General features: G+C 32.3%; 1 protein-coding gene and 1 non-coding gene across 3 annotated transcripts; both read left to right on the top strand.

The window, feature by feature from the left end:
* Positions 1–291: 291 nt before the first annotated feature.
* Positions 292–4,443, top strand: LOC107886340 (alpha,alpha-trehalose-phosphate synthase [UDP-forming] 6). 2 transcript variants are annotated; one of them, XM_016810250.2, is made up of 4 exons: positions 292–571; positions 1,030–3,103; positions 3,200–3,473; positions 3,937–4,443. In XM_016810250.2, exons 2-4 carry the CDS (start codon positions 1,062–1,064, stop codon positions 4,228–4,230), a joined length of 2,610 nt encoding a protein of 869 aa, XP_016665739.2. In that variant the 5' UTR covers positions 292–571; positions 1,030–1,061; the 3' UTR covers positions 4,231–4,443. The 2 variants fall into 2 exon arrangements, with proteins under 2 accessions (XP_016665739.2, XP_040954957.1); XM_041099023.1 differs by having other exon boundaries at positions 304–3,103.
* Positions 4,444–18,877: 14,434 nt separating this feature from the next.
* Positions 18,878–18,982, top strand: LOC121225235 (small nucleolar RNA R71). The gene has a single exon (XR_005923140.1). It is a non-coding gene; the product is annotated as a small nucleolar RNA R71 (small nucleolar RNA).
* The last annotated feature ends 2,838 nt before the right edge of the window (positions 18,983–21,820 follow it).

Genomic DNA, 21,820 nt, shown 5'->3' with positions numbered 1-21,820 from the left:
AGCATGGAAATAACGACACGTAGCCTAGTAAGACCTACCCTGGCGAATTATTTCATGCCACGTGGGATTTCCCTCGACCCATTTTACAGCTAATCTAAGACAAGATCCCTGAGTTTAGTGGGTCCCACCTCCGCATGTTGCCTCGTGGCGGACTAACCTAAGGACAAAAGGATAAGAACTTCAACTGCATATTTTCTTCTACTTTCAACCGTTGGATCAAACCACAATCTCATCCTATGGTCAGTGTTTAGTACATTATTTAACCACCATAAAAAAACAGAAAAAAGAAAAACCCCGAATACTCGGTATATTTAAAGTCTTTTATCAGTCCAAGTTCTGGAGTTTGGCTACAGAGTGTTGTCTTTGGTAATAGGGGGATTTAAGATCAGCTTGAGCCTCTCAACTCAATCAAAGCTAAATAAATTCTTTTTCAATATTTTTTTTGGGGGTTACACTGTTTAGCTTATTAAAGTTTTAAGCTTTTTTTTTTTTTGTGAATTATCAATATTCCTATCTACCCAATAGGAAAAGGAAGAAGGAATTCTTCAATATTCAACAACAACTACTGCTGGTAATTTCTTCAACTGTTCTTGATTTTTTGTGTTTATTTTTTTTCTCCTTCTTGAAATTTAAAATTTTCTGTAGTTGTTGTTGTAGTAAGTTTGACTATCTCTAGTGGAAATTCTTTTGGGTGAAGTATATTTTCTTAGCTGTGTAATCTTGAATCTATTCCATTCTTTTTTTATTTATCTAGATATCAACTTATTTCCACCATTTGTATTTGATTCACTTTGTCTAAGCTTATCTTGAAATTTCTTTCCTTGATTCGCCCCTAAAAAATTTGCACCCCCCTTTTTTTTATTTTTCTCATTTCTTTGCACTTAAATCTGATAAGGGCCTAGTTTATTTACCCTGAAATTCACCATCTTTGTTCTTTGGATTTATAATTTTTTTTCTTGGTTTTTTGTTGTAAAATGAATCCCCCTTTAATGGGATTTTTGTTTTGTTTTGTTTTGTATGTGGGAGTAGTGAAGCACTCTTTTGATTAGCTTTTTAAGAAAATGGTATCAAGATCATACTCGAATCTCTTGGAGCTAGCCTCCGGTGAGGCTCCATCTTTAGGCCGAATTAGCCGTAGGATTCCCCGGATTATGACGGTCCCGGGGATCATTTCCGATGTCGACGATGATCCATCAGAGAGTGTATGCTCTGATCCATCCTCCTCCTCCACCCAGAAAGACCGAATTATCATGGTAGCTAATCAGCTGCCGATAAGGGCACATAGGAAATCGGATAATAATAAAAATGGGAGTAGCAGCAGTAGCACCACCACCACCAGCAATAATTGGATTTTCAGCTGGGATGATAATTCACTTCTCCTTCAAATGAGAGATGGTTTAGGAGATGATGATGTTGAGGTGATTTATGTTGGGTGTTTAAAGGAAGAAATCCACCCAAATGAACAAGATGAGGTCTCCCAGATTCTTTTAGAGACCTTCAAGTGTGTGCCCACTTTTTTGCCCCCTGATCTTTTTAGCAGGTATTATCATGGCTTTTGTAAGCAGCAATTGTGGCCTTTGTTTCATTATATGTTGCCTTTATCTCCGGATCTAGGAGGTAGGTTTAATCGGTCTTTGTGGCAAGCCTATGTATCGGTCAATAAGATTTTTGCGGATCGGATCATGGAGGTGATTAACCCGGAGGATGATTTCGTTTGGGTACATGACTATCATCTCATGGTCTTACCAACTTTCTTGCGGAAGAGGTTCAATAGGGTTAAATTGGGGTTTTTTCTTCACAGTCCATTTCCTTCGTCAGAGATATACAAGACATTGCCTATTAGGGAAGAGCTTTTACGTGCCTTTTTGAATGCGGATTTAATCGGGTTTCATACTTTTGATTATGCAAGGCATTTTTTGTCGTGCTGTAGTCGAATGCTTGGTCTTACTTATGAATCCAAGAGGGGGTACATAGGTGTTGAGTATTATGGAAGAACTGTTAGTATCAAAATTCTCCCTATGGGGATACACATGGGTCAGCTGGAGTCGGTTTTGAGCCTTCCAGAGACTGAAGCCAAGGTTACAGAGCTTCTTAAGCAGTATTGCGATCAAGGGAAGACAATGTTGCTTGGGGTGGATGATATGGACATATTTAAGGGTATTAGTTTGAAGCTGCTAGCAATGGAACAACTACTTTTGCAGCATCCCGAGTGTCAAGGGAAGGTAGTGCTGGTTCAGATAGCACTTCCAGCTAGAGGCCGAGGAAAAGATGTGAAAGAGGTGCAGGAAGAGACATATTCAACTGTGAAGCGGATTAATGAAACTTTTGGGAAGCCTGGGTATGACCCCATTGTATTGATTGATGAACCGCTTAAGTTTTACGAGAGGATTGCATATTATGTTGTTGCAGAGTGTTGTTTAGTAACAGCTGTAAGGGATGGAATGAATCTCATACCCTATGAGTATATCATCAGTCGACAGGGGAACGAAAGGTTGAATAAGGTTTTGGGTTTGGAGCCATCTACACCAAAGAAAAGCATGCTAGTTGTTTCAGAATTCATTGGCTGCTCCCCATCTCTGAGTGGGGCAATTCGAGTAAATCCGTGGAACATTGATGCTGTAGCAGATGCAATGGACTGTGCCCTTGCTATGGCAGAAGCAGAAAAACAGCTCAGGCATGAAAAGCATTACAGATATGTGAGTACACATCATGTTGGTTACTGGGCTCATAGTTTCCTTCAGGATTTGGAGAGGACTTGTCGAGAACATTCTAGACGGAGATGCTGGGGTATTGGTTTTGGGCTAAGTTTTCGAGTTGTGGCTCTTGATCCGAACTTTAGAAAGCTCTCAATGGAGCACATTGTATCAGCTTACAAGAGGACTACCACTAGGGCGATTCTTCTAGACTATGATGGCACTTTGATGCCACAGGCATCGATTGATAAGAGCCCATCATCCAAATCCCTTGACATCCTAAATAGCCTGTGCAGAGATAGAAACAACATGGTTTTCATTGTCAGTGCTAAAAGCCGAAAGACACTCACTGAATGGTTTTCTCCATGTGAGAAACTAGGAATTGCTGCTGAGCATGGCTACTTCTTGAGGTGAAGTGAACCAGCTTTGATCCTTGTAATTTCTGTTTTTAGCCTTTATATCAAAACAGTTGTTTCGACTTTAAAGTTGTATTTTTATTGTTTTAGGCTCAAGGGAGACGTGGAATGGGAGACGTGTGTACCAGCCGTGGACTGTGCATGGAAGCAGATTGCAGAACCTGTGATGAAGCAATACATGGAGACTACTGATGGATCCTACATCGAAGATAAGGAAACTGCCCTTGTCTGGTGTTATGAGGATGCAGATCCGGATTTTGGATCATGCCAAGCTAAAGAACTTCTTGATCATCTCGAAAGTGTGCTGGCCAATGAACCTGTTACGGTAAAGAGTGGGCAGAATTTTGTCGAGGTTAAGCCACAGGTACAGAAATATATTTCCAAATATGGTACAATACTTTTCTTTTTTATCAGTCCACATTGAGCCGGAAATCAACTTATCGAATCAGTGATTGCCAAGCAAAATGAGTATGGTTAGGTCTACTGAAAAGCTTAACCCTTGCTACTGTTACTGCTACAGTCTATACTTAGGTGTCGTTTGATGTTTGCTTAAAAGAGAAAAGGGTAATAAGATCAAACGTGAACTCATATTTGGATTATTTGGATTATCGAGTAAGGTCGTAACTTTTTTATTGATGTAACTTTGCGAGTCACTAATACTAAGCATTGGTTTCTTTCTCGTATCAAATTGCTTTTAACTTTTATCGAGAGCCTTAAATCGGTTAAGTGTGTTTTTCAGTAAATTAACCTCATTGCTGCAGAGCTCTCGATGTTTCTTTCTTCATGATTTACCGAGCATGTCTTCATTTTCTTTTGGGTATATGCAGGGTGTAAGCAAGGGTCTAGTTGCAAAGCGCCTACTCTCCACAATGCAAGAGAGGGGTATGTTGCCTGACTTTGTTCTCTGCATAGGAGACGACAGATCTGATGAAGACATGTTCGAGGTTATCATAAGTTCAGTATTGGGGCCGTTGATCGATCCCAGAGCAGAAGTGTTTGCTTGTACTGTGGGTAAAAAACCAAGTAAGGCTAAGTACTACCTGGACGATACGGTGGAAATCTGTAGGTTGATGCAGGGTCTGGCTTCTGTTTCAGATCAAATGCATTCGGTGTTGGCTTAGCTAGCGAAGGGAAAAAACGAAAGGTGCACTGCTCTTCTTTGTGTTTGTAACTCTAATATTTGCTCACTTTGTTTTGCAATGTACATCATCTTAGTGTTACTAAGAGAAACTGCTTGCAAGCGGATACTTTTTCTCTGTGTTCTTTGTTTTTTCTTAAGCTGTAAATATGTGCTTGCGTGATGAAATCCGAGTTTCCCCAGTTTTTGCCCCTAACGTTTTTTGTTTTTTTTTTCAAATTTTTTCTTTGAATCATTTAGCACATTCCATTGTTTTTTTCTCTTTAAGGAAAGTGTTGAATGTGTTTTATGGTAAACCAGTCATGCACATTTGTAATGGAATATAAAATTCAACGACGTGTAAATTGGGCTTTTATGTTAAAACGTTATTTCCTACAAAGCAATCTGGACATTGTTGTCATTGTTTGTTACCACCCAAATAAATAATTTGGGTTGTTTTGCATTTGTTTCATGTATTTGTCCACGATTGTTGTTCTGTGTCCACGCATATCAAAGTATGAGCCTTCCAGTATGTATTTATCATGTTTCTGGATTTTATATTAAAAAAATAAAAAAGGCTGTTTGACCCAAATTTGACTGCAACATTGATGATATTGACAAGTGAAGAAAAACAACCTTGAAAATTAGGATGTCAATGAAGCGGGTGGATATTGTTAAAGCTATTACCTTTTTACAGTTATAAAATTTACGGCAACTTTCTTGGATAACATCTTGTAATATTTTAAAATTAAGTAAATATTTAAATATAATTTTTTATAAAATATATAAAATTTTATAATTCATTATTATATTTTTACTCTTTTAATAATTTCTTATGTACAAAAATAAAATAGTAAATTAATATAATGGAGCTCGCAGCAATTTTCCAAGAGAAAAATCCACTTGTCTTGTTTCGCATTCACATTTCAAAAAAAAAAAAAATCACAAAGTAGATTAACAAATCTTTTCAGCAAAAGAAAAAATTAGTGTAAAATGGCAAATGTGATTCCAAGACCAAAGACCAAGACCAAGACCAAGAATCCAGGGTTGACTAGTAGTGAAGTGGATTACCATTATAAACCAATAAGTCTGACTGCAACCAATGGGACCATCCCATTATTTCAGCTCTTTATGCCAAGTAATACCCCAACAACGCGTTTTTCTCCATTTGTTTTCTCCAATCATAGAAGCAACAACAATAAGCCTGGAAACTAGTGCACTTTGTTAAAGTAAAATATATATTCTTTTATTTTTATTCATGAAAACACTTAATTTTAAATAAAATAAAAGTGGGTTACAAAAATATCATTGAGGTAATTTTCTATGAATTCAATATTTCATCAATAAATTAATAACATCAGTTTAGAGTATCAAATTAAAAATGGACATTTATATCTCAACTCAATTCGATGAAGTAACATAAAAAACTACTGAAGGGAGTATAGTCAGATTTGCGAAATACCCTAACCACTGAATCACCTCATTTGTCAATCTACTCCTCCAACAAAAACATAAATCCAAAACAAGATTCAAAAATGTAATTGAGTTATTAAACATTCTATTTTAATCACATTATTAAAGATCTAGATTTAATATTTTATAACCGATAGAGCTGTGCCATGTGTGAAAGTAAAATAGAAAACATGGTTTCTTTCTATCTGTTTTCTCAAATGAGTAAAAATCTATTATGCCACTCCATCATATTAGCAATTTAAAATAATATGTATTTTTATTTAAAAATTAAAATAAAAAGTAAATCATATTTTGTTATCATTAAAATATAAAGGTTCACTTGCAGGTTGAGTTTTACCTTGATTGACATGAGTATTATTGCTAATGTAGGTAGGAAGACATGAATTCGAGTGAGCTGAAACGCATTATAAATTGAGAATGAGCTATAGATAATACTAAATATTATGTAAAAAAACAGATATAATCGAAATTATTAATATATATTTATATTTATAAAGATTTCTTGTCTATGGTGTGAAAAGTTCACTGATGACTACAAAAATAAAACAATTATTCACACATGGACTTGAAATCGTCAAATACCCCCATTTCTCAAATTTAGGAGTCTTAAAATTCTATTCACAATTCACACATGGGTAATCATTTTTGCCTGTTTTTATTTTCCTTTTTCCTCTTATCATTATTATTTTACTATGAATGAAACCACAGTAAGAGAATATAAGATTGTTACTGAAATTTAAATTTCTTTTTTTTTTTTATAAAAAGTAAGCATTGTTTAAGGATTAAACAAAAAGTGATATTATTCAGTGAAATATTATATTTTGGAAGTGGTTGTATAAATAAATATTAAATACTTTAAGAATTATTATTTGATATATAAATGGTAAAAAAATTTTAACTCCACAAATGAGATTAAAAAATCGCCATGTGTTTCATTTATATATATATATATATTTTATTTTTAAAATATTGATTAATGATACTTACCAACCAACCTATAAATGGAATTAAAAAAACTTTGGCATGCAAGAAATTTTAATAGAATTACTCATGTCTTTCTAAAGTACTTAGATTTGGTTGCCTTCGTAATTTGTAGTATATTATGAGGAAACTCCAAGGTGATGTATCTTGACTTATTTTTAGTCTTGTGTGGATAATCTAATCTTACCTGTCTCAAAGTTTGACTTCTTTTTTAACAACAGAAAATGAAACATAAGAACAACAATAATAATACATTGCCCTCATAATCAGTATAGAAAACGACGATGTTTATACATTAAAAAGAAATAATAAAATCAAAATCAAAATCTAGGACATATATCATAATTTTGTTGATTTTGTTTATATAATTAAAAAGAAAAACATTTTGACAAAAGCCTTGCAAATGATTAATGACTTCAAACTTTGATGTTTTACGCATTTAATCTGGAAATTAGTGTTTCTGAATTTTTAATATAAAATTTCATGTGATCAAATGAGAACAGTTTGAACAAATCAAAGAATAGCTGCTGATAAATTCGTGTTGCCAAAAATTTCGCAGGGATCACGTGGTTGTTATACATAACAAAAGAGCAAAAGAAGAGACCCCATTAATAAGTTCACTTCTTACATTAAAAGAAATATCCTCACTTTAATGATGACCAGAAACAGGGCTAATGATTCAATTCTGAAACCTTCACTACAAAATTTCTGAAAAGAATTGCTTAGGACAAGGTGATTTCATCTTCCATCGCTTCTTATGAATTTAGTGATCAACTCCCTAAATTTGAGCATAGTCGCGCTATGTCCCTACATGTCATATCTGACAACATCTTATTTGGCTTCCTCATAACTTTATCTCTGACCTATTTGGTAGACTCATGCCACACACTTGGCTCCGCTATAAAATCCCTCGTTAGTCATCATTAGGAGAGAATTCAAATATGTCATAAATTTTGGTCGTCTTATTCCAACATAACAACAACTTTGGTGTATTTAAAATTTTGGAATTTACATGTTTGACTTTTTAATGATTTGAGTTGTGATTTAATCTTTTTTATGTAGCAAATGAAGAATTAATTCATGCTACAATCCGCTTTAAATCATCTTTATCCATTCGACTAATTTAAGGAGAAGGGAGAAATTTAAAGTGTTAGAAATGTTTATCATTATCTTTTATCTGTTGAGGGAGTTTTGAAGTCATTGAAAGACTTATTTATGAAGTTTGTTATGTGATAAATATTCAAATAATTAATGACATAATTTTATCTTTTAAATGAGAGTTTAAATCTTATCAAAAAAATGTTGGATGATCACTTGAAGACACCTATAAATAAATAGCATCGTGGCATCACTTGGTCTGCAATTTTTAGTATATTTAACATTTTTATTTTGTTTATTCAAAAAAACATTTTTATTTTGCTATTTTATTGGGTAAAGTTGTGATACTCTTTTGAATATTATTCGGAGAGGCTTATTAATTGTATTGAGGTAGTTGGATAAGTGATTTGTAACAATTGGTGTCAATGTTGAAGGTTGCAAGTACTTCTTTTTGTGAGGATAGATTCCCCTTAAGTCAATAGGTGATTCAGACAATTGTTAAATAAAATTATTCACTAAGCAAGGCTTCGGATAGTAGGACTGGTGAATCTAAATTGCGTTGGCAAATATCTTGTGTTAATTCTCTCCTTATTTTGTTCCTTTTTTCACTTTGTATTTAATCTATTCACTTTGATTCTGTTGCAGCAACAACTAGAACAAAACTATTTTCTAAGTGTAGACTAAAGGCTTTTTCAAATCCTAATAACAACTAATGGGTTTTGACACCATTAGGTGTGAAGCACTCAAAACTTCCATCAACACATCTTATACCAACAATTGGCATTGTTCATGGGAACTCAACACAAATGTCCTATCTTTACCCCATAAAAGACCTTTGCTCACAAAACTCATGAACTTACTCACAACACCTAAGGAAGCTACCTATCAAACCAATATTATCAAGTTAGACAACTTTAGAACCATGAAGACCTACATGATTATTTCCACAACATATTATATCTACATGCTTCCTCTTCCAACTTGCAAACTCAAGCCAATCACCAAGATCAACAAACTTCTTTATCGGAGACTTGTTCCCACAACTATGAAAAGAGAAATTTCCCTAAACAAAACCCTCGCCAAACGCAACTCCAGCACAAATGCCAACCCCAACCAAATAATCTTTAAAAGCACTTGAGCCTCTCTTTAGAAAAGTGATTGTCCATCCTAAAGGATGGGTTTTAGCTCATGCATCATAAAATCCTCAACTTGAAAAGGGCAACAATTCTTATGCCCCCTATTAATTGACCAAAAGTAGAGCTATCGAACCCCAAAAAGAACATAAAAAGTAGAAAAAAATTTCGACGACTATACACATCTCATAGCCTTAAGGGCCTATATCTTGAGTTGAGCAATGAACAAAGGAGTCCTTAGTCCACCACCACCATTAAAGAGGTCAGACCCCCAAAATGGCAATCCACTTCAAAGTGCAAGTACCGCAAATATATTAGGTGATGCGTCATGAACTAACTAAAAATTTGACTGATGCAAGTGCACCTATCAATTAATAGTATAGTTACGATGTGCAAATATATTGCTCTCACGAAGACTAAAGAACAAAACACGAAAATAATTGAGTAATAACCAAGAAGCGAAATAATACCTAGGAAACAATTCACCTAGATTTCATCTGTCACTATCAATCTACATTACGTAATTTCTTTACTTAGTAACTTGATCCGTAGAAATCCCTAAATTATGCTAATATCTCTTTCGAGAGTAAGAGCAACTAACTCTAGGTTGATTGATTAAAATTTCTTTCTAATTAAAACATTTATTTCGCATTAACTCGAGCTATGAATTCTCTTATTAGATTTGACTCTAATTTGATAGATTTATGTCATCTTATTTCTAGGATTGCATACAACTCTACTCAATTATGCAAAATCTACTCTAAAACAGGGTCTATTCCTCCTCTAATTTAAGCACATCAAACATAGATCAACAATCTAAAAATATCAAACCAAGAATTAAACATACATAATTGAGAATAAGATCTAAGTATTTATTTTCATAAAATAAAAATCAAATGACAGAATCCATCATAGGGTTAATCTTTCCTAGGTATTTAGAAAATTAATTCATGATTGCAAATAAAAACATCCAAGATACAATATAACCACAAGAAACAAAAAAAAACTCATGATAGCTTCCTAAGAAATGAAATGCAAATCTTCAATCTTGACGGAAATCTACTTCAAAATTGGCTTCAATGGTGTTTTTCGAGTTGTTTTCTTGAATATTCTACGACGACTCCATCTTATTTTTTTTATTTTTGTCATATATACGTCTTACAATGCCAGAAAAATCTAAAAATCAATTTTTTTTGCTGTTCAAAGTGTAAATTCACACAATTGACAGGACCTACCACATGGTCGTTTGGCTAGACCGTGTGGAATGGGTCAATCCGTGTGGCTCCTGTAGCTTGTTCCTATTTTTTGATTTTTGCTCGTTTTTGCTCCAAAATGCTCTATTAAGCATAAAAACATGAATTTGAAGGATTAATAGCACAAAATTTACAATTAACATCGAATAATCATCCAAAAACGCATTAAGAATGAGGTTAAAACATGTTATTTTTAGCACTTGTCAAATATCCCCACAGTTATATGATCATGTTATTATTCATTCTGATAGCTTGGAAGTTGTTCAAGCCATACTTGGAAACCATTCTTCAGTCTCAAATTCCGCATTAATTAGGAGAATCCATAACATTCTATCTCAAGAACATCAATGGGTCTGCAGTATATTCCAAGGGAACAAAATCAGGTTGCGGACTATTTAGCTAAACAAGCTTTGATCGAGAAAGGAAATTTGCAAATTATCGATGTCCAATCCGAGAAGGCTCATATATTAATTGATAGGGATAAGTTTTCTGTTAAATCTTTTGATTAAGTGATTTTCTTGTAATGATTTAGCTTTCTTTCCACCAAAAAAAAAAATCCCCACACTTAAACGTTTGATTATCCTCAAGCAAAGTCCTCAACCCACATTAAAGTTAACTTCCTTCAATTTATTGTTTTCACCGACAATGTATTAGGATAATTTACAGATAATCATGCATTGGAATTCACACTAAAATGACACTAAACAACACAAACAATCCAAGAAGAGAATTTTAAGTCTTAAAAACATTAGGCATCTCCTCTATCTCAATAATTACCTAAAATTTAAACTCAACAAGAATTAACATCCTCACTAAGGATTCACTGAAAGCACTCAAAGTGTTTAAGGTTCAAGTAATTTGCACTCAACAATTGAACAAAAAAATGTTATTACTATTGGAAACACAAAAATATATAGATTTTTTAACACCTTTTGAGCTCTAATTCATATAGTTTCGTAGTAATTTTTGTTGAAATTCATACTTTAATTATAAAGTAGTTAATTTGCACTTAAATTGTTAACATATTGAATTTTAATTTTTTTTACAAAAAAACTTCACAAATTTGGTTTATTTTCGACAATTTTGCACAAAAAGTGAAAACTGACTCGACAGTCACCTTGAAAGGCTTGAACTGTTGGGGTAATTTTCTGTATCAAGTGAATCAATAGCAAGGGTAATTATTTTTTCCAACCAAGGATGGTCCAAGAATGACTATTATACATATTTTATAATTAATTTTGATCTAAAATTAATTAGGTTAAAAATTAATTATAAGCCTGAAGAAGAAAGTGGTTCAATTGTGCTAAGTAAAAAAGGATTTATCCAACAAGAAGGGGGTAGCCCAAACCGTCCATATAGCTGATCCAATTAGCTGATTTTAGCTAATTTTCACTCTTGTAAAACAACCCTCGAACTTCTCTTAAATGCCATTCGACCCCATCCACTTTTCATGTATTTTACTTTTTATCCCAAGCTAAAAACAGTAAATTTGAATCACTCAAATTTGCTCAATGCATGGTCAGCCAAGGGAGAGGGAGTGGCTGATAATTCTTTGTTATTTTAGCAACCAATCCCACCTATAAATACCCCTATTCCGTTCCTCATTTCACACATATCTCTTTATTTCTCTCTTTTATTTCCTTCATTTTTTCCCATTTCATTTGTCATCTTCCATTGAATTGCATTCTTTCGCTTAAATTACTAAAATCATGTTTGTGTTGTTATTAGGCCTTGGTAGATTGTTCAATTAAATAAAACCACGCTTAGATTATACTTGCATTACAATTGTAAGGTAACGAATGAATTAATTATTAATCGTATTGAAATTGTAATTAGTTGACACAATATTTAATTTGTGCATATTTAATCTTCTAAAGTAGCTGATGATTAAATTAAAGATGGTATTAAACGGTACATTAGCCTTGCATAACTTGCAAGATTATTGTGATTAATGTGTTTCAATATAGGAATATGTTGTTACCTCACTTAACCTTATACTTGCTTATGAAAATTGATTAATTTGTTTAAATTAACATTGGAATATGTTCAAGAGATTAATTGATTTAGTAAGTATGTATGTGCATTAGACAAAATACCAAGTTGTCGTGAAAATATTCGTAACAACATTAACATGGGTTTAGTATTTCTTAGTTAAGGAATGTAATTGATCTAACACATTTATGTCATATTGATTAAACTTATTTTTTTAGAAATCGTGCATCAAAATTTTTACTTTTTATTTTTCTTAGATTACTTAGTTAATTTTTAGTTTTTAAATCACTTCTTCAAATCAGCATATTTTTCTTTCACCAAATTGTTTAAAGTTGTGTTTCGTAAATATTTTCTTTCACAGTCCCTGTGTGTACAATAATTCGACATTTACTTGTCACTTTATTACTTGTTAACGATTGTTACTCTTGCACATTTTCGTCGTTCCAACCATATGCTTGCTTAAAAATCAAATCTCCACCACTATATAAATGAGATGACACACCAATCAAGAGGTCTTACAAAGTTGTCATGGGGCTTAGGTTAAGGGTATGGATAAAGTCAAAAAAGTTGGTTACAATCGAAATTTGAGTTAATAAGTTACCAAACTAGAAAAAAAAATCAGTTGTTAAATTAAAAGAATTCATATCAACAAGAAATAAATAGAGGAAATAAGCTTTTCAACAAAAAATGAAACTAACAATTCAAGCCCAATCGAATTTTTTAATTTTTTTCACTTTTTTTTCATTTCATTTTTTTAAGAACAAGAAACTCAACAATACAAATGATGAAACATAGTTAGGCAACTAACCAAATCAAATCTCGACAAAAAGGGAGTCAATAAAAGGATAATTTTACAACGTAGACATGGGTTATGGGTTAACATAAATGGGTGAGAAAAAAAAATGTGTTAGGATCAATGGTGTTTACTAGGGATAAGACAATAGGTAAACTGATTAAATGTTAGATGTGTTAAATCCTAAGTGCCTCTATCATCTCAGTATATTAAATCACTAATGTGGTATCGACATGTATAACCGAAGTAAGTTCTAGAATAACAAATTAAGTTGACATACGCACAACCAAAAATAAAATGAGCACAAAATAAAATATATGCTCTATAGGCTCAAAAGTTCACAAAAAATTATGGTTTTAATGTCAAACTTGCAAATTTCAAATTTCAAAATAATTCTTCAATTTAAGGAGACAACCTAAAACAATAATTTCTGAAAAATGACTTATCGTTCTTGACCCTATCGTGTCTTAAAGTATAAATCAAATAATACACAAAAAAAAATCCACAAATTATTCCAAAACAAAATCACTAAAAACTCCAAATTAAACAAAATTAACTTTAATGATAAGTTTGAGAGAATTACTTAAACACAAACAATAATTTAGAGACTCTATCGTATAAACATATAAACATCCTCCCTACATTTAAGATGTGCATTGCCCTCAATGTACAAACAAATATAAACCAATAAGAAAAATACCAAAAGGGAAAGAAAGAACTAAAACTGTCCTGAATCTGGATGAATTTTTCAAAATAGTGAAATCGAAATCGTAGGAGATTCTAAATTAAGTCCATATTTCCGAGCACACTAATAAGAAAATAAACAAAAATAAAATAAGATAAAGAGATGACAAAACAAATAGAAAAACAGCCGAAAAAAGTGCATAATAAAATCAAATAAAACATATAAATATGAAAAATAAAATAAAAACAAATAAAAAAACAAAAACTAAATAAAATCACTTTGATTGAAGTAGGATGGAAACAAAAGAAGAAAAAAAAACTAGCTTTAAAGTAAAAAAAAAAAGGATGTACATGGCTACGTGCTAAACCATGTGAGCCATACGACTAGCAAGACCGTGTATCTCTCTAAGGCCATGTGGCCTATTCGAAAAATTTAAAATTTTGCTCCAGTGTAGTGTGTCATACACAACTATGTGTCATCACCCAGACCGTATGTTGTTGTCGTTTGCTTCTCCCACGCCTGTGTACATGAGTGTGTGTAACAACCCATTTTTCAGTGGTGTCAGAAATAGTCGTTTTGAGGCCACAAATCTAACAAGTGAGCCCGTAAATATTATTATTTAATATTTACGAGTCCAATGTAGCAATATATTGAATTTTGATTTGATTATTTTTAATAAGTGAACAAATATTTAAGTACAAGTTTGTCCCTAAAGTTAAGTGGTTTTGGAAAATAAGGTTTCGGGACCTCATTTTCGTAGACCGAGCCTATAAATATTTTTATTAAATAGTTACGAAGTTACAATATAGGTATAGTATAATTTGGTCCAGAAATTTTAGTGATTTGATTGTTAATTAAAGAAAAAAGACTAAATCATAAAAGATGCAAAACTAATCGCTATTAATTATTATGGGTTAATTGAGCATAGAAACATATTTGAATGGCTTTATATGGTAATTTATCCATAATTATTAGACAATGGATGGTTTAGGTGATGTTTTATGAAATTTTATTAAATGGTAAAGGGAAAACATATAATTACATAAATAAATGAAATTAAAACATAAATTAAAATATGAAGAATTTTTGTTCATCTTTTTGGGAGAAGGCCAGAAGCTTAAACAAAGTTTTCGGCCAAGGTTTATTTCACATGCATGATCAAGAAATGACCCAGTCGAATTTGAATCGTGGAAAAGCTAAAGTAATGAAATAGGCGTCGACTTTGTCCCTACAACCGTTTTTGTTTAGGTAAGTTTGTAAATTAATTTAATTTAATTTAATTGCCATTTTGGTAATTATATATATGTCATGATCGAGTTCGTTGGTTGAAATACGAGTAAGACCATAGCTGAAAGATGCTATAAGATCATAAATCAAATGAGTAAGACCATAGTTGAAAGTCACTATGACATTATACCGAAAATGAATAAGACCATAGTTGAAAGAGACTACGTCACTATACTAGAATTAAATAAGACCATAGTTGAAAAAAATTATGGCAATATGAAGGAAATGAATAAGACCATAGTTGAAAGACACTATGGCATCATTCTAGAAATAAATAAAATTGTTGCTGAAAGACGCTATTCCATCTTTGAATAATTATTTATCAAGTAATATGTATCGGATGATAAATGTGTTATATAATATGAACATGAGATGGATGATTGAATTTCAATTGTTAATTATGAACATTATATGACATGATATGATTTAAGTTCTTATATGAGTAAAATGGAAATAATATATGCATTAGCTATATGAATTAAATTTCTCCTTTCAATGATATGATTTAAGTTCTTATGTGAGAAATTGAACTTGATTTGTTGTGTCGTTATATACGAGCTTACTAAGATTTGATTTGCTTATCTGTTGTTTCATTTCCTTGTAGATCATTGGAAAGCTTGATCGGTTGGAATCAAGTCGGAACACATTCACACTATTTATCCTTGATCACTGTAGATGATTAGGTCATTTTGGTAACTGGGTTATAAATGACATGTACTAGGAGCCTTTAAGTTGTTTTGTTTATAACAATGTTGTCTATAAGTTGGATTGAGTTAGTTTTATGGTTGCATATAAATATTTTCTTTGCATCTTTGGTCTAAATTTGTGTTTAGAAGTTATTTTGGTCAATTAATAATTGCCTTATGTGATTAGTTTGAGTTATGGTAAATGATTGTGACAAAATGGATGAATTGATATGTCTTTAAGGTAATGACTTGTAAATTTGAATGTGCGTTTGTTTGGATGTTTAAATTGTGGTACCAATGAAGGTAAATTTCTTAGGATTATGTTGAATGTTATGATGTGATTTTGGTAGGTTTGAATGTGATTTGAATAGGTGATAATGATTGCAAATGGTTTGGCTTGGTAGTTTAGAAGTGGTGTTTGAATGTGGCTTGGATTTGAGGTTTTTCAGGTACACACGGCCTGTGATAGAGGCTGCCATACAGCCATGTGTCACACACAGTCATGTGTCTTATTAATTTTAAGGTCAGGTTTTTCCACACGACATCAGGCAGTTACGCGGCCTGGTGACACGATCGTGTGACCCTACATCAAACCGAACACAGTCAATGACATGGTCATGTGACCTTGAGTTACACGGTTTAGCCATAGGGCCATGTCCCTAAGCTACACGGTTTGGGCTTTGTCACACAGCCGTGTGACCCATGTTTTCAATTTTTTTGAAATTTTTTATTTTATTTCAAATTAGTCCCTAATTATTTCTAAAGTAATTTTTAGGTCCCGTAAGCTTGGTATAATACCTATAAATGTATATATGCTATAAATGATATGTTGTTTTAATTATATGTATTTAAATTAAATAATAAATGATTTAATATTGTTAATTGTTTCGATATGTGTTGTAATACTTTGAAACCCTAATTTGACGACTGAGATAGGATAGGGGTGTTATAGTGTAGGTCACACGGTCGTGTCTCCAAGCCTTGTGCCTTCACTCAGACTATGTGGGTCAAAAATAATTTTGAAAAAAATAGCTCCAGTGTTCACATGGACTATGAAACGCTCGTGTGTCTAGGCCGTGTGTCACACACGGACGTGTGGTTCACCCTAGACCATGTGGACCACTTTTTTTCTTTTTTTTTTAAATTTTTTGAATTTTTTAAAGTAATAATAAAAAATAAGTACACTAAGAACATAACATAATTAAAATAAAATAAAATAAAAAACACACTTAAGTTGCCTCTTGAAGAGCACTTATTTAAAGTCTAAGCTTGACTTCCCTTTTCAAGCTAACGGTTAAGGCGGATATTGGAGTTAGAGCTCCTTTCTCTTGTTATCAATATCGCCACCAAAATAAAGTTTGAGTTGATGACCATTTACCTTAAATATGTCATATTTAGGATGTGTTACCTCAATGGTTCCATATGTAAATACATTCTATACCACAAATGGGTTCGACCTTTTTGACTTAAGCTTTGCAAGGAATATTTGTGGATTTGACTTGTTTAGTAGCACTTTGTCTCTAACTTTGAATTGATTTTTCTTCTTTAAATGCACACCATGGCATTGTTTTGTTACTTCATTGTATTTTCTCGATTTCTCATCAACCATTGCTCGTCATTCATCTAATTCATCAAGCTACACCAATCTCTTTCACCCGTCCTTTGATTTCTGTCACTTTGAAATGGATACTATTCTAACACATATTCATAAGTGATTTCTTGTAAAGAATGTCGAGTTGCATGATTACTAACATTATCAGAAAAATGAGTATCATTTTGCTCATTAGAAACTTTCACAAATTCACGTACTTGAAGAGTAACCTCTTCATCACCTACCCTCAACACAAGTTCACCATTACCCACATCAATAACAGTTCTAGTAGTTGCTAAAAAAGGTTGACCTAAGATCATGGGTACCTCAATATCCTCATCCATGTCCAATATAACAAAATTAACACAGAATATAAATTTATCGACTTTAACAAGGACATATTCAATAATTCCCCTAGGATACTTAATTGATCTGTCAGCTAATTGAATACTCATCCTAGTGGAATTTGATTCCCAAGATCAAGCTGTTTGAACATTTTATAAGGCATAAGATTTATACTAGCACCCAAATCAGCCAAAGCTTTTTCTACATTTAAGCTATCAATAAAACAAGAAATAATAAAACTCCATGAATCTTTAAGCTTGGTGGGTAGTTTGTTTTGGAGAATAACTGAGCAATCCTCATTGAGCTCAACAATTGACAAGTCATCTAACTTCCTTTTATTTGTTAACAGCTCCTTCAAAAATTTTGTATATTTTGGCATCTGCGAAAGGGCTTCTACAAAAGATAAGTTAATATGTAATTTCTCAAAAATTTCAAAAATTTCACCATATTGTTTGTTCATTCGGTCTTTCTTCACTTTTGCTAGATATAGAATTTGTGGTTTGTATTCTCTAATCATTGCCTTATGCTCTTTCTTGCTTTCCTCAAACCCATCATTTTTTTCAACAATTTTTAGATTCAGATTCTTTTCAGGCTCAACTAACCCTTCCACGCTTCGAACAATAATTGCGTGGACTTGCTCCTTTGGGTTGGTTTCAGTGTTACTAGGTAAGTTAGCCTACTATCTCTCTGAAATCAGTATAGCAAATTGTCCCTTGAATTGATGCTTGTTGATTTTCTGAGTTTTCTCAATGTTCAAAATTTCGAACATTGAAATAAATTTAGCTAACATCTCTTTAAGGTTTGGTTTCTTTTCTTGCTGATAAGGTTGCTGAAAACTCGAAAGGGGTTGTGACCTTTGATTACATTGGCCACCCCTAAAGAAATTTGGATGATTCCTCCATCCTGCATTATAACTATTACTATAGGTGTTATTTTGAGGTCTAGAATTATTACCCATAAAGTCGATTTGTTCATGCCTTTATGTTAGATTTAAAGGGAAAATATTCTAAATTAATCATCCCCGCTCCAGTCGTATCACATTGCATTATTAGATTCACTTGCTTAGAAAATTCAAATAATCAATTTTCTTACCAAGAGCTTCAACCTGTCTCACGAACATAGAAACTGCATCAATATCAAAAACTCCAACAGTCTTAGCAGGTTTTACTCTCGTAATTTTCCACTGATAATTATTCAGTGCCATCTCCTCAATAAACTCTTGGGCTGCCTTATGTATTTTGTTATTTAATGTTCCGTCAGCTACTACATCAATCATCTATCTAGTTGAGAGATTCAAACCATTGTAAAAAGTTTGAACTTGGAGCCACAAAGGTAGTCCATGATGAGGACACCTTCTCAGAAAATCTTTCAATCTCTCATGTATCGTAAAGTGTCTCAACATCAAATTGAACAAAAGAAGATATATCATTCCTCAACTTAGTTGTTTTGGTTGGTGGACTTCAACAAAAATTTCTCAGTTATCTAGAGCCCAAGTCATGATAGAACCCCGTGTAAGTGAATTCAACCACTGTTTTGCCTTGCTCCTCAAAAATAATAGGAACAATCGTATGTATATGGTATCATCAGTAACGCCATTAATATTAAATGTGTCATAAATCTCTACAAATTCAGTCAAATGAGCATTCAAATCTTCATCTTGCAACCCATCAAACTGAATATATTGTTGCACCATTTGAATTGTGTTCGACTGGTTACCAAGATTATTATCCATCTCCTCAGTAATGTCATTTTTTTCTTGATCGTCTATTACAATCTATTGACATTGCCTCGCTTTTCGGACCTCTCTACAATTTCTATGAGTAGTCTTTTTTAATTTTATTGTAAAAAATTATTAGTTCCAATGAATTGACTCTAGCCATAAACCAAAAAAACTTGTAAGAATCAAACAAAAGAAAAATTAAAATATAAAAATTAAAATTAAAATTAAAATTAAAACAAAAAAATAAAATAAAAATAAAAAGGCTAAATTAATAGAAATTAAATTTTCCTAATATTTTAGTCCCTGACATTGGCGCAAAAAACTTGATGCGTCGTTAATTAACTAAAAATTTGACCATGGCAAGTGCACCTATCAATTAATAGTGTAATTACGGTAGCAAAGATATCGTTCCCACGAACACTAAAAATACAAGTAATTACTGTCTTTCTATTATTTAATAGATAAATTTGAGTGATTTGATTAAAACTAAAATGAACTAAATTAATTAACTACGAACACGAAAAAGAAAAAAAATGGAAATAATCGAGTAATAACCAAGAAGCGAAATAATACCAAAAAAAGAATTCACTTAGATTTCATATGTCACTATCAATCTAAATTACGCAATTTATTTACTTATTAACTTGATCCATAGAAATCCCTAAATTATGCTAATATCTCTTTCAAGGGTGAGAGCGACTGACTTTAGTTGATTGATTGAAATTTCTTTCTAATTAAAACCCCTATTATCACATTAACTCGAGCTATGGATTCTCCTAGTAGATTTGACTCTAATCCAGTAGATTTTTGTCGTTCCATTTTTAAGATTGCATTCCACTTAATTAAACAAGATCTACTCTTAAATAGGGTTTATTCCTCCTCTGATTTAAGCTCATAAAACATGGATCAACAGTCTAGAAATATCAAACCAAGAATTAAACACACATAATTGAGAACAAGATCCAAGTATTTATTTGCGTAAAATAAAAATCAAACAACAGAATCCATCATAGGGTTTATCTCCCCTACGTATTTAGAAAATTAGTTCATGTTTGCAAATAAAACATCTAAGATACAATATAACCATAAGAAATAAGGAAATTCATGATGGCTTCTTAACAAATAAAATGTGAGTCTTCAATATCTGCTTCAAAATTGACATTAATGATGTTTTCCAAGTTGTTTTCTTGAATATTCTATGGCGGTCCCTCCTATCTTTTTATTTTTTTCATATATACATCTTAGAATGCCAGAAAAACCTAAAAATCACATTTTTCTACTATTCAGAGTGCAAATTTGAGCAATCGACACGGTTTACCACATGGTCGTGTGATAGCCCGTGTGGTTCAAATGACCATTTAGCTAGGCCATATGGAATGGGTCAAACCGTGTGGCTCTTGTAGCTTGCTCCAATTTTTCAATTTTCACTCATGTTGCTCCCAAATGCTCTTTTAAGCATAAAAACATGACTTTAAAGGAGTAGGAGTATAAAATTCATAATTAACATCGAATAATTATCCAAAAATGCATTAAGAATGAGGTTAAAACATGTTACTTTTAGCATTTATCGTTAGGTATAAAATACAATAGTGTCTATATCTAAAAAAAATGCAATTGAAACAGTTGTCAGAAAAGGGAAATTGAAATAGTTCGTCGAACAACCAACTTCCAACTAGGAGTGAAACAGAATGGAAGCCATACAAAGGAAAATATAATGGCAATCAACCATATCCAAAGTGGGTGAAGTCTCATAATACCCATGTAAGAAGCAAGGAAGTGTAACAGCCTAATTTTCAGTGGTGTCGAAAACAATGATTCAAGCTCACTAAATCCGATGAGTAAGTTTGAAAATTTGATAAAATAATATTTATGAGTCAAATGTGATTTTAGGAATATTTTTAAATTAGTGAATTTTGTGAATTAAAATAGTGTAATAGGTAAATTGAGTCAAAAACGAGGCATCGAGACCTCGATTTCATAAATAGAGCTGTAAATATTTATATTAATGATTTAGTATTTAAGTTTCGTTAGAAAATTTTAACGTTCTGATAGTTAATTAATTAAAAAGGACTAAAGTTAAAAAGGTGCAAAACTTGTTAATTAAAGGAATAATGGTTAAATAGTATAAGAGATAATTAAGGGAGGACCAAATGGGCAATTAGACACATGGGTAATAAGTTGGACGGCAAGTGTATAGAAGAAAACAACAAAACTAGAGTGAACAAGGGGCAAAATTGGAAAATAAATAAAATTTCATAGTTAAAATTGGACTAAATTGAATTTCTAGACATTTCTTCATTTATCTTTAGCCAAAAACACCATAGGAGGTCTCCAAGAAGCTAGTTTTCATAGTTTTACTCAATGTAAGCTTAATTCTTGATTATTTCTTGTAATTTTTATATGTTTGAGACTTTTACAACTAGGTCCAACTATTGATTTCATTAGTTTTTGATTCTATGGATAATTTTAGAAGTTACCATTGATGAGTTCTGGGTATTTATGATGAATTAACATAGAAGTGAAGCTTTAATTTTATTATATAATGATTTTATTAAGT

Source organism: Gossypium hirsutum, chromosome A03 (genome assembly GCF_007990345.1).
Source record: "Gossypium hirsutum isolate 1008001.06 chromosome A03, Gossypium_hirsutum_v2.1, whole genome shotgun sequence".
Classification (NCBI taxonomy): Eukaryota; Viridiplantae; Streptophyta; class Magnoliopsida; order Malvales; family Malvaceae; genus Gossypium; species Gossypium hirsutum.
This window is presented reverse-complemented; position numbering and strand designations above follow the sequence as displayed.